The sequence below is a fragment of the Trachymyrmex cornetzi genome, unplaced genomic scaffold, assembly GCF_001594075.2.
Source record: "Trachymyrmex cornetzi isolate Tcor2-1 unplaced genomic scaffold, Tcor1.1 scaffold112, whole genome shotgun sequence".
In the NCBI taxonomy this organism is placed as follows: Eukaryota; Metazoa; Arthropoda; class Insecta; order Hymenoptera; family Formicidae; genus Trachymyrmex; species Trachymyrmex cornetzi.
In genome coordinates this window covers 503,894-518,192 of record NW_017295676.1, presented here as the reverse complement: position 1 = coordinate 518,192, position 14,299 = coordinate 503,894, and the positions used below count along the sequence as shown (strand labels likewise).

The 14,299-nt window shown below is 33.0% G+C and overlaps 1 protein-coding gene across 1 annotated transcript in view; it reads left to right on the top strand.

The window, feature by feature from the left end:
• Positions 1 to 12,010, top strand: part of Ror (tyrosine-protein kinase transmembrane receptor Ror) — a 259,895-nt gene extending 247,885 nt beyond the window's left edge. Inside the window, exons 3-5 of the mRNA XM_018511807.1 lie at positions 9,035 to 9,245; positions 9,738 to 9,897; positions 11,973 to 12,010. Coding sequence (XP_018367309.1) covers positions 9,035 to 9,245; positions 9,738 to 9,897; positions 11,973 to 11,977 — 376 coding nt within the window. The 3' untranslated portion in view covers positions 11,978 to 12,010. The remainder of the gene's footprint in view (positions 1 to 9,034; positions 9,246 to 9,737; positions 9,898 to 11,972) is intronic.
• The last annotated feature ends 2,289 nt before the right edge of the window (positions 12,011 to 14,299 follow it).

The following is a 14,299-nucleotide window of genomic DNA, read 5'->3' as shown; positions in this document are numbered from 1 at the left end:
CCCCCCTCCCCCCATTTAATCAAATTTTAATGAAAAGATTATGTAATAATGCAGCGCAAAAATAAAAAATGCTTGGAAATAGTAGTGCATAAATCAGAGAATTAATTTGCATAGTCACAGTATTTAATTTTGCAATTTTAACCGATTTAGGGGTGAATATGTCTGTTCGCTCCAAGAGAAAAGTGCCTTAAGGGTTGCAGCACAAAAATCGAAAATGCTTGGAAATAGTAGCGCATAAATCAGAGAATTATTTTGCATAGTCAGAATATTTAATTTTGCAATTTTAAACGACTTAGGGGTGAATATGGCTGTTCGCTCCAAGAGGGAAGTGCTTTAAGGGTTGCAGTGTAAAAATTGAAAATGCTTGGAAATAGTAGCGCATAAATAGCGCATAAATCCTGTGTATTTAATTTTCCAAATCGATTGTATTTAACGGGTGGAGAGACTGACTGACTGCCTACTCAGCCCCCCATAAAAAAATTTTTTTTATTGTAGCTAAACGGAATGAGCACAAAAATTTTTTTTGCGAATATGAATAGCGCATAAATAGCGCATTTTTACATAATTTTGTCATTAGGATTTGGTTAAGTGGGGAGGCCAGCTAGGCGGACGTCATTTCTTATACCACAAGTCGTTAAAAATTACAAAATTACTATGCAAAAAAAATATCTTTGATTTATGCACTACTATTTTCAAGCAATTTCGATTTTTGCACTGCATCCCTTAAAGTCTACGACGATCAGTTTTAATCGCATCATCCTAAAGCTATATTCAAGTTTGCTACCACACAACTCTGGCTTTACATCGTACCTCAAAATATTACATTTGCGTGCTTGCACGGGAGAAGCGTTAGTTTACATCATTACATCGTGACATAATGACATGGTAATGGGTACGCCGCGATTGAAATTACGCGTCCTAGTCGATCGGTGGTGACACATTATGGTCGTGATACCGATAGGATGTGGGGCCCCACACGCGACCTACTGTGTGTGTGCGTGCATGCGTGCAAGCCTTTGTGTATGCATATACCTATATACAATCTCAACGTACACTTATCCAATGCGATCACTATACATTATTCCGCCTTAAATGCTGCATAGCTCCATTAATATTGATGCCCGGTTGGCTTTGGGCTTCTGCGAGTAGCCACATCTCTATATAGGATGTTAAGCAAGAATAGATCTCCATCCTGGAGGAGCCCTCGTAATCGTACGATTACGCCGTAATTGCTTGGGGAAGAATTCAATCCGATCAAGTTGGATTTGAATTTTTTAATACATATGAAGTTATAAATACTGATAATATTCTGGAAAAAATTAACCCTTACCGCACAATCTACAATTTGGTGCCTCATCTATACCATCAAGGGTCACTTCAAATCTCTTCGTTTTTTCACCTCTTCAAAATAATTTTAAAAATCTCTAAAAATTCACCAACATACTTTCAACTTTCTAGAATAAATATTGACTCTTTATTTTGGAAAATAATAAAATGTAGTATAATTACCGAAAGACTCAAAGAAATTTGCACGAACAGAAATCGCTCAGTCACTAGTTACCCATATTACAGTAAGGGTTAAAAGTCTTCAAAGTTATATACATCACGTACGCGTGCAAATATAATACGCGTAAAAATAAATACTGATGTTTATAAATCTACTGATAACTGTAAATACTGATACATATATATATATATATACATAAAATATATATACAGGGTTATCGAAAAGTATCGGACCCCCCTAATATCTTCAGTTAGAATGCATTTTGGAGAAAATGTCCAATAGCAAAGTTGTATGGTTTCAAGCGAGGAGTAAGATAATGACCTTGACTTTGATCTTGACCATGTCCTTTAAGGTCATTTCAAGGTCAACCTTATTTTTTTAAATAGAACTCCCTACATTTTATTGCATATTTTTATAGCTTATCTCGAGAGCTTTCCAAAACACTATAATAAAACTTTTTTCATTAAATATTTTTTGAGTTATAAAGGTTTGAAATTAACAATTTGTTAAGTGGCGTGTGATTCCGGCCAGTTAAGGCAAGAGTGGCGTGTGGGTCCGGCATTCTTACTGAAAATATTAGGGGGATCCGACACTTTTTGATTAATGTATTTTCTTTAAACCAATTAATTGGTCTCATTATTCCGCGCACAAAAGTATTAAAGTTATGATTACTGAAAATTAAATAATATTTTACACGATATTTTACATTTTGTGTCAAAAAATTGTTAACTTCAAACCTTTATAACTCAAAAAGTACTTAATGAAAAAATGTTTTATTATAGTGTTTTGGAAAGCTCTCGAGATAAGCTATAAAAATATGCAATAAAATGTAGGGGGTTCCATTTAAAAAAATAAAGTTGACCTTGAAATGACCTTAAAGGACATGGTCAAGATCAAAGTCAAGGTCATTATCTTACTCCTCGCTTGAAACCATACAACTTTGGACATTTTCTCCAAAATGCATTCTAACTGAAGATATTAGGGGAGTCCGATACTTTTCGATGACACTGTATATAAAGAATAGTTTTGCTAAAGAGTATCTAAAAATTTAACTAAATACAGATCTGAAAATAATTTTATCGAGCTGTCGAAATAATTACATAGGACACTCGATACTTGAGTTTTCTACATCATTATTTTGATGAATAACAAAATTCCAGATCTGTATCGAGCTAAATTTTTAGATACTTCAGCAAAATCGTTCTTTCCGTACATAAACAAAATTAATTGTACGAGGGTAACCAAGTGTTAATCGATTCGTCTATTAACGATTATTCGTACACGATTCGTAGTGTACTTGTGTATAACCGCAGTTGCACCGGTAATAATCATTGGCACAATATTGTTTACCTGTAATTTGAATGTAAATGTTACGGCGTATATTGCTTCCCAATGAACATTGAGTACGCTAATGTTGCAGCAATATATATAACTGGTCTGAAAATGAAGGCAGCGTTCAATATTATTCCGCCTGCAGTTTCCAATCATAGCGTAACAGAAACCATCATTTATATCATTATAGCAACATATATGGTATATAATAAAAATATAATCGATATAAATTACTCAACGATTGTCGTTCAATATAATAATAATAATAATGTTATGCATATCAAGCGAAACGATATACGAGAAGAAATTACGAAATAAGCAGCTCTGATGGTTCATATTGCCATTGCATGTTAAATGTCGAATATATCCGTTTTGTTCCGAACTTTATTTCTAACATAAAAATTCTATTAGATGATTATATTTAATGCAAAATTTTTTGTTAAGAATATAATTTTCTAAATATTGAAGAAACACCATTGCAAATAAATGATGTGAGCTATTGTGTATTTTATTTAAAATGAAAACGTTTCAATGAAATTATATTCTTGTTATAAACATATTAAAGAAAAAATTTTTTAAATAGTTATATTTAATAAAAACAAATTGAAAAAAAATAGTAAAAATGATAATAATGACATAAAGTCATAAAATTTGTAAATATTTGAATAAGAATACGTCTAATCTATTGCGACTTTTCACTTTACAATTTGTACGTTTCCTTGCCGCATTAACTTTAACTTTCCAAGCAGGCGAGCAGGAAACAAGCTCCGCCACTTAAAACGTTGTCTCCGGCATTGGGGTGCAAGACTAGCTTGTCGTTGAGCGGTTGGAAGGCGGAGGGGTGAGGGTGGGTTAAACGTTGCATTATTTATAGAAACCCTGCAACCTCCTAATCTCCGTCTGAGAAGGTCTTCTGCCTACTTGAAATGGCCAACGAAGAAAGTGACGTAATGTCGTCGGTGCGACGAAGTGTTAACGCTCCCCAACGCGTTTTCCTTACAAATTTTCCACGTCTCTTCCGGGAATCTTAAAGATTACATCTTACTTTAATACCGTATTCCGCATTTCAATTCTATGATATTTAATTATGTAAGATTTTTGTAACGTGACGAAGTTACTTAAAAAAAAAAAGAAAAGAATGATCTTCTCTTGTATTTTTTGCTTATATAAATAATTTTATCTATTTTTATTTCAAATCTGCAAAATTATTTAAATTTGTCATTTTAATTACATTTCAATACATATAGATAAAGCATCTTTGCTTTATATTTTGATCCAAATTTTTATTTAAAAAACTTTTCATATGTTCAGTGTTTCTGCTATTTTCTTAAATCTACAAATTCAAATTCCAGATTGAACGTAGGATTTCGAATTGCACCAGTATCAGAGTATCGACGAAACTCAATTGATCACATGCTGTGATGATCGTGCTCATTTGGTACACAAGTGCACTACATATTCGTGTAATATCTTGGGCATGGAACAAATATCATGACATTCATGACGTACATAACGAGGGACCGAACCACGTAATTAGCTGAGTCGCATATGCTATTACATATCACGAATACATGTCGTGGGTGTTCTGTAAATCCCTTTGTCGATCTTTGTCGTCACCGCCCTTCGCCGCAGGACAGAGCAAACTGTATATTTACTCTGATATTAATTATTTCCAGTCACGATTGATTAGTGTACATGACTCGATCAATCACAAATACTCCTATAATTAGGTCTCGTCAAGCAAAGTCTGTCATTATTTCATAAAATTGTCAGTGCTTAAAAAGATCAGCATCGATAAGTGATAATGATTTATATGAAATACACATTGATTATATGTATATCATATGAATCGCCACATCATTTGTCGCTGCTGACCTTATAAGTGCTGATATTTTTATAATGTTAACTGATATTAGTGTTACCTAATATTAAAAAAGAAATTATACGTAATCAACATGTTATCAAATATTCATAAGAAAGATATTTCAATCACATAATATTCATGTTATTTCAATATAAGGGATTCTATATTCTATAATATTCTGTAAGCAATTCTAATTTTTATTTCTGTTTTAATTATTTTTATAAGAATATCTATTTAATGAAATTAGGTATCCTATAAAAGTAATAAATGAAAAAAATATAAAATTATAATATCTTAAAATTTTTTTGAGAAAATGTGAATTAAAAAATTCTGTTTACAGTTATATATTTCACAAAAATTTAATACAAAAATTATTATGTCACCAGTAAATCTCAATGTAAAATTATTTGCAATAAATAACCATTTTTAAATATATGAACCATAGGTTATTTTGAAAGATAAAATATTTTATATTATTTATTACTTTTTTATGTAGAATACCGGATAATACCGTAATTTTTTTGATACATTTATAAAGCTTCTAAAGATTTTAATCCTGCTGAGCTCACGGCCGTATGTCGTCTCCTAGAATTTTTCTGCATTATGACACGGCGAGACAGCGCGACAAAAATGTTGTCGTGATGGGCCGATAGATAAACGTGTAGCATCGCGTTTACGTACGTAAATGTATGCAGTTTTATGTATTATATATATGTATATATATATATATATATCGCGCGTCACGCTGAGTTAAGAATGTACGCGCGTGTCATCGCGTGCAGTGCGCCGAAAGTGGAAAGGGTACGTTTTGCTTCAACCGACTGATAAACGCGGTGTCCGCTTCAAAATGCATAGAATTACTTTACATGGCTAGTAGATAAAGCGCAGTCAACTGGCGCGTTGTGCAACGCCACAGGCGGTGTACGTATTTTCATCTTGCCCGTCTACACGCCGCTAATTTCATACGCGCCACCCGGCGTCGAAAGCTGCGAGCCACGGTCGTGACACACGTCGCCGTTGATTTTTATGCAATTTGCGTTGGCGCATTTATGCACACCGAGCTGCACCGACAAGTCCCCAGTTTTTAACGCATCCCAGAAATCAAATCCTTTCATTATATATTTAATCAGATATTCAGAGCAAATTTTTTACAGAATTTTCGAATTACATTTATAGGATCAAATATAGAAAAACTATCAAGATTAGATTCAAGGTCGAAAGTTCCCTAACAAAATTTTAAGAAATTGATAATTCTGATATGTATACGGGAAAACAGTTTTGTTATAATATCTAAAAATTTAGGTAGATACAAATCTGAAATTAATTTTGATAGTTTAACAAAAAGTTTTAATATTTTAACCAGTTTACATGTTTTACATAATTACTTTGATGGTACAAACAAAATTATTTTCAGATTTGTATTAGCTAAATTTTTAGATACTTCAGCAAAACTCTTCTTCCCATATATATAGGTATATCTATATTTAATAAAATTTTAATTTTTGAGTGAATTTTACTTCCACAAAATTGAAAGATGTTAAAAAATCATGTATTGTGAAAACACACAAATATATCTAAATTAATATTTTTATTAATAAATGAAGTTGCACATATTTTTCAGCATAACGTGGTAACGTGCATCACGATAAAAAAAAATAAAGAATAGTTGTTAATAATACGTATAAGATTTTTTTTATTAAATTTGCCTTATACGTATGCATTTTTAATTTCTCATTGGAAAAACATTTTATTTGTCTATATATTATAACTTGAAATATCAATTTTTGTAAACCTCTTGTGACAATTAACCATTTCCTAGTTACTCTGGTAAATGTTTGTATATCCACTCATTGTTTCGCCGCGAACGAGGCGAACTTCATGGCAGGCCTATACCAGTGCGATGACTTACTGATCATAGCTTGATTTATATTCAATAACCAGCGGTAAACGCGGGGTTAGTTACCCCTCCCCCTCCCCCCATACCCACGTGCAATCACGTCCTGCCACGTGCAAACGTGGCTGATGGTACGTACACAGACGTTCCTCATATCCGTGTATCTAAGGGCTTGCACACACATTCGCGTATGTGCACACATACATGCACAAACTTCTTGCCGACTTGCACGCACACAAGCGGCAATGTAAACTCGATGATTGGCCCTCTGCGGAAGGATAGGGTCACCCTAACCGCCCTGTTCCTCCATTTGTGTTCCTTCGCATATCAGCCATCGCTTGAATTCGCATCACAGCGAGAACGGCTACCGACCAAGCAAAATTTAATGGAGAGCTACTTATGAATGCATGAGGGATTTTTTTTTAAAGCTAGTTATTTGCATTGAAAGCGCAAATCGGATTAACAAAGTATAACAAAATTCTATTTTGTTAAAATAACCGGCTCAAGAATTGTTTAAAATCTTTCTCGAAAAAAAAAAATATATAGGAACGTAATATTCATTTTAATAAAGAGACTTAGCAACTGCATTAAGTTACGCTAATATTTCCACTAATAAAAAATATATACGCGCGCGTAAAATACAATACATAAATGACATCACGTAGATAAAGAAGGGCGTGCAGAAAAATACAGCTTTTTTATAACTGAAGTAATTTTTTCTTTGTAAAAACTTTTATTTATTTATTTAGATATAATTATTTAATTAATGTGTGTGTCAAATTTTATTTGAACCAAATGTCTCGTATATTATTTGGCATCACCGACTCTCATCAAAATTCCATCGAGCGCATATTGAGGTATCTTTTTTAAATTTATTTTCATTTTCCCGTGCCAAGCAACAATATCAACATACAAAGCAACCACGGATAATAACCGCGTCTCATCGCTCGTACGAACGTGTTGGCACCCGAACGACGCATATCTCTCGTTACAACGGTACGTCGTAACATTACGGCTGTCGGCGGTCGTGAACGTCGCCGTGTGAAATGCGGCTGCATCGGCGACATAATTAAAGTCGCCCTTTGTCCCACGTACGCGTTTCGCTTGAATTATTTCCGTGACTTTCAGGAATTCAGTAGGAGGAGGCGTGGAAGCGCTGCCGGGCCGTATCTTTGCGCGAATATACGGGATTTAAAAAATGTGCGGTGCACACTTCTGAAAATGTGCGCTCTGCTAAATGCGTTTTGCGACACCGTACATCAAATCTTCCACGATAAAAGAGACTTGGCGCGATACGCCTATACTTTTATGGCTAGGGTGAAAGTGAGAAAAGATAAAAATCGTACGATTCCGCGGATATTAATGTATTCATATTTAATATTGCATTCATGGTATTCGAGTCATTCAGTTGGATTGATACTCACGTGCAAGCGCGGCCATCTGATCAGATTGCCTCTACCCGCCGGAAGCTGTAATTGATTGTAGCATCTACGTCTCTGAAGTGCACTGCGTTGAGTTGATACCAGCATCTCGCTCATGATTATCGTGCCAACATATATCACTGAGGACGCGATATTGATTCATGAGTGTCACATAATTTTACTTTTAAAAAATAATATAATGTTCGCGTATGTTATAAATATGAGAAAAAAAAATATTTTTGGAAAATAAATTTGACAGATAATTTATGTGATTAGATAAATATAATAAGAATTGGTAAATATAAATAATTATTAAAACTTAGAGATAGATAATTTATGTTTTAATGATGTAAATTATATCAACAATTATATTTTTTGTATCCAGCCATAATTTTGTTATTTTACTTAGAATAAAAAAGTTTGAAAATGAAATAATTAATTAATTCTTATTATATAATTAGTAGAATTCTTATTAATTGAACAGAATTTATTTAATTAATTAGATTTAAAAAATTCTTACATTTATATTGTTTTTCGAAAAATATAATAAAGTAATTTTTTAATCTATGCTATGAGTTATACAGATGTAATCTGACGTTGATTCAGCTAAAGTTCTTTGCAAGCTTAACAAGGTATAGAGCTCGCAAGCGATAAAGTTTATATACCCCAAGATACCTCGTTACAAAGTTACATTGTTATCTTAGACTGCAGGTGGGATCATGGATACGATCTATAAAGAGATATTTAAATGTTATTTAGTCTAGTAACACATATTAGAAATATAATATGTGACAAAATAATAATGCAGAATGGCATAAAGACGTATAAATTTCCTTGTTATTTATATATATCACACACAATTGAATTAGAATTTGATAACTGCTAAATTATTACTTTTGTCTGCTATATATATGTATACTTACATTGCAAATAAAAGTGCTGTAAAAAAGTTACTTATATATTACATTTTTAACTGTTAAATACCCTGTAAAATATACATTTTATCTTTTTCGCAGGACTGACGTGGACGCTGCATCCGGCACGAAAAGTGGCACTTTAAAATTCGTAAGGACTCTGACAAATATCTCGAAGGATGCCGGCGGCGTTGCTCATATGCGATGCGAAGTCGTGGGCGATCCACCTCCAACAAAGATACGATGGTACAAGAATGAAGCACCATTAGAAGAAAACCGACCGAAAATCACTATTAAGAAAATACACGCTCAAGTATGTATAATTGTTAAACTACTGTTAATTTGTAATTATTGAACTATTTTTAATTTGCAATTGTTTCTCCAGAGTTTTGTGCAGAGAGATTTTCTTTAATTTTTCAAATTTAATTTTTGAGTTTTACAATGAAAAAATTATATATGTGTACACTGAGAAAAAAAGTTGCTGTTAAAAAAAAAAATTAATTGATTCAACTAAATGCGGCGGTCACGGACTGTCAAGCAAATATTTGTTAATTCAAACAAATAACATGTTGACATATAACTTATGTACCTATATTTAATTTAAAAATATATAAATACTTGAACTAAATAATCATTACGAACTAAACGCATTTAGTCAAGTTAACAACTTTTTTCTCAGTGTATATATATTTTTATATATTTTTTATTATAAAAAAAGTTTTTGTACTCTCTCATTTTCAGTTTTCTTTTTAATTTTGAAGTTATTATGTAATAAATACAAATGCAAGTATGTATGACATTCCAGATGCATGAACATGTGGCGCAAAACTTGGCAGGAAGTCGATTAAAAATCACAAATTTGGACGTTTCTGATATTGGTTTTTATACTTGTCGCGTCACCAATGGTAAGGATCAAATTCAGAGCGAAGGAACACTACGAGTCGATTCCTCAAAGAAATGGCCAGGTAAGTCATTCAAAATTAAATTTTTATCAATACTTCATATTATATTACTTTACCTATAATAGCCGGGAATAGGAAGTTACTTTACCGTTACTTCTTAAAATAATGATTTAGTAATGACGTTACAATTTTTTATGACGATAACTAACTGAAAGCTAAGACCGAGAATGTCGCTTTTGAAAAGTGATTTGTCACTGTTACGCATTATTTACTGAAAAAAATAATTCATTTCTTGTGATGTATATCGGTTCGTTACTTTTAAAAATAACGAAGCAATACATCATAAGTAATGAGTTACTTTTTTTCAATAAATAATGCGTAATGATGACAAATCACTTTTGAAAAGTGACATTCCTAATCTTAACTTTTAATTAATTATCGTTGTCATTATAAAAAGTTGCAATTTCATTATCAAATTGTTGTTTTAAAAAAAAAAAGTAATTTCTCATTCCTGTTAATATAACTAATAATTTTATGTTATAAGATAAGAAGTTTATATATGTACTTGTTAGAATAATGAATTTTGCGAGATCGATTGTACTTAGAATATTTAATTACTTGACAAACTCAATTAAAAGTTCTGTGTTATTTAAATGATCGACTTTTTTATGATACGTTATTATTCCAATTTAAATTTGGCTGAAAAAGATTTTTCATACATATGTAGTGCAAAATTACGCTCAAGCGAATAGTATGCAGTTACGTTAACGAACTTCGGTGTAACCATTAGGAAGGATAATCGTATCTCCTTCGTAGTTTTAAAGCCACGCAAAGCAGTTCGCCTCATAATTCGGGTAGTTTACATTTCGCTGGAATAATTAAACATGCGAGTTTTAAACACGCGGCCCGTAAAATCCGACGGGTATGATATTCTACGTCACCGAGGCGAGGGAACGGGTCTCGAAGGTGGGCTTTGCGGCCGTAACTCGCTACGGAACAACACCGTAAAAAATATTTGTAATGCGCGAGATGAATCGTGACATTTTACCTACACCGTCGCGACGAAAATTTTCGAGTAAACGCATTAAACATCGGGGATAACGGTGTATGTTTGACGTGAGTGCATTATCATAAAACCGTCTGACTATGGAAACGACTATACAGCTTGGCTCTACACCAGCTGTATTGTTATCTTATGCTATGCAAAGGCGTAAGCAAAATTCTTTCTATCTTTACTTTTTGCGGTATAAAGTTGGATTCATTAAGAGAATTTTTTCAAATTCACTATGAAGAATTTTTTATTAATTATTTCTATGTAAAAATATATATAATACATGAATTTATTTTAAAATTTCTGAATCAGTTTACGATTTAGATTCTGGAAGAAGATCTAAATCTTTTTTATCGAGACAAAATCTGTTAGTAGTTTTACTGGCAAAAAATAATTTGCTTTATAATATTAATATAGTAATTTATTTATTTTTACATTAGTTTCGTTTGATTTCTCTTTTTCTTATTTCTTATTTATTTTGTTTATTTGCATTTCTCTTACCGTGTACTCATTTAAAGTATTTTATGTTTTCGTAAAATTTTTCTCTCGCTGATTCTTATTTGGAAAATTGTAAGCTTCGAATCTTTTAAAAACACCTTTGCCTACATCCTTGTATTATCTTCCCTAGTCTAATAGGTAGTTCGCGTTTACGATGCACCACGCTTTCACCTAAGATCATTCCGGTTAATGTGATACTAGAGTAAATATTTGAAGACTAACTAAGAGAACGCGCAATTATCAATAAATTGTCAAGTCATTTAAACTCTGGAGCTCTAAGATTATTTTACAAACTTAAATAATGTTATAATAATGTTATAATTTTTATCTTATCTTAGTATTTGTCGACGTATTTGCAGTAATAAATTTCTGTTATTTATAATTCTTTTTAAAAACAAATTTTACATAAAGTAGAGTCGCTTGTTTTATCAAATAAATTTACACGGCCACAAAGCATTAAATATCCAGAGCAATTAGCTGTTACAATTATTTATGTAGCTACGCTGTTTTGAAAACAATTCGATTTTAAGTAGACAATAAAAAGAACTGTATTAATTGTAAGCTTTCCTGAATCGTACTCGATTTTCAGGGTGAGAAGGAGCCGTAAAAGTAATTTTGCAACTTGTACAAATACCATGCTCCTCGCCATAACGAAAATCGAATTGACTTAAGAAGAAGTGAAAGTCAGATTTGTTTGTTGTTGACGACCGAAGTAGGACGACAAAGAAAAGCTCTTTCGTACTTCAGCTTCAGAAAGGCACAAAAATAAGAAACTTAACGTGGTCGTAAAACTGTCAATTTGGAACGAACTCACGATCGACGTTTGTTACAAGAGTATATAGATGAGGGGCAAGTTAGAGAAGAGTATAATACAGGAAAGCTATTTTATCGACGTACATTCGAAATATATTTTGTTTTTAGCACGATATCAGAACGATAATTGCGATGCTAGAATTCAAAATAACCGCTAAAGTTCAGCTTTATCTCAAATAATCGCTTAAACTGATTATCAAGATTAAATTACCAAAATTCCCAAGATAAAATTTCCAAAATTACCAATATTTAAATTACCAAAATAATAATTGTTAAACCCAATTATCTGATTAGTATATCGTTACAATAATATTAATTATTATTTGTAATCAAAATAACGTATTTATAATATTATACATAACAAAAAAGTTATTATCTGCAATATTCTGTATTTTGAAATCCGCCAGAAATTAATCACCCTGGCACTAAATTATTTACCGAGATCGTAATTTGTTTACTTCAACGAAGTAATACTTTATTTAAACGCGTTGGGAGTAATAATTCGCCGAATAGTGGTGTTTTACTCCGCACGCGCAACACACGATACATTCTACTTTCCGAGATTACAAATTTTTCTCTTGACACTCTCCTCCCAGGATCTCGGAGGTGCACTTCAAGAACTTCATTATGCGTGGTGTAAATTAGTTTCAATTTATCGTAAGACGAGAGGCAAACTTCTTAAAGCCAAACTCCAAGCATTTCCTCGGGACGAAGTTATTGCACGACAGCTCTGACAAATTCTAATCCAGGCCCGTAGTGTTTCGCTTAATGCGTGAAGTACAGCAAGAACGAAGCAGACCTCGGTAAAGTGTATCTCGTGAAGATAGACAAACCATACTGGTTCTTCTTCTGGAGAAGGAAAGTTTGTTGTTAATATCGCGTGAGTAGAATTTGAAAGCCACTACTTCAGAAAGGTGAACTTCAGTTTCAAGGGCCTTCTTGGCTGAGGCACACCATTTACTATTAATCAATTATAAGTTATAAACATTCGAAAAGATACATATCTGTATTTTGCTATGAAAATTGTTCAAAGTAATGACTTGGAAATTTTTGCAATATAGATTAATCTTCCAAATATATGTATCGTTTATTAATTATGAGTATGAAGATTATTTGAAAAAATAACGATAATCGAAAATAAGGAAAAAATATATAAATATGCTAAATGTGTACACACACATATACATATTTTGTGTGTGTGTGTTTGTTTATCATTAAGAAATTACATAATTAAATAGAAATTAAATAATTGAAAAATCTACAAATCTTGCATTTATAGATGTTATTTATGTCTAATAGTAATTTAATCAGTTCTGTGAAGAAATGAAGAAATACTCAGAAACTATTATAAAGTTTTACAAAGATACACTTTTCTAAATGTCACAATTATCTATCAAATACTAAACAAATATGAATAACATCGTTTTCATATAAGAACTTGTTTCATTTAACAACATTTTGATTTTCGCGTGTTCCTCGCTGGAAATTGTGTCCAAGCAGGATAATATTTACAATTCGAGACAGAGATAACAGCGTGCAAACAGTATAGGACAAAAGTCTCATGGCTTTTCCGGTCTGCTTCGACGGGTCGGTTCTAAAAACGTTGTACCTCGTCTCCTAGTAGCAGGGCGTCCCAACGGAACTTCCTGTAATAAAGTTTCCGAAAAGCTCTCACGCCCGTGGGCGATGAAACAAAACTGGCGGCGTTCCTGGGACGAAGTTACCGTCGAAGAGACGCCCCTAACAAATTCTAATCTAATCCCGAGAGCCTCAGCTAATGCACGAGGCGCGGCAGGCACCTCTCTCCGTTCTGTGTCCCCGTTCCGAGGAAGGCCCTAGCCTTTTCCGTTCCCGGACGGCACACGACGAACTTTAATATTAGCACTCTGCAAGTCAAACTCGACGTTGGAAAATTCAAACTTCTTTCCTCGCCGCGCTGGGTGTTCCTCCCTCTCTCCCCGTTCTCTCGGAGTTTAACACCGTAGGACGAGGGTAGAACGTTGGGATCGTGCAAGATCGGCGAAGGGAGACGTAGAAGATTGCGAAGGGTGCCGCAAGGGGATCCGATCACCCACGACGACAGAAGACGGCTTCTTTTCGAGC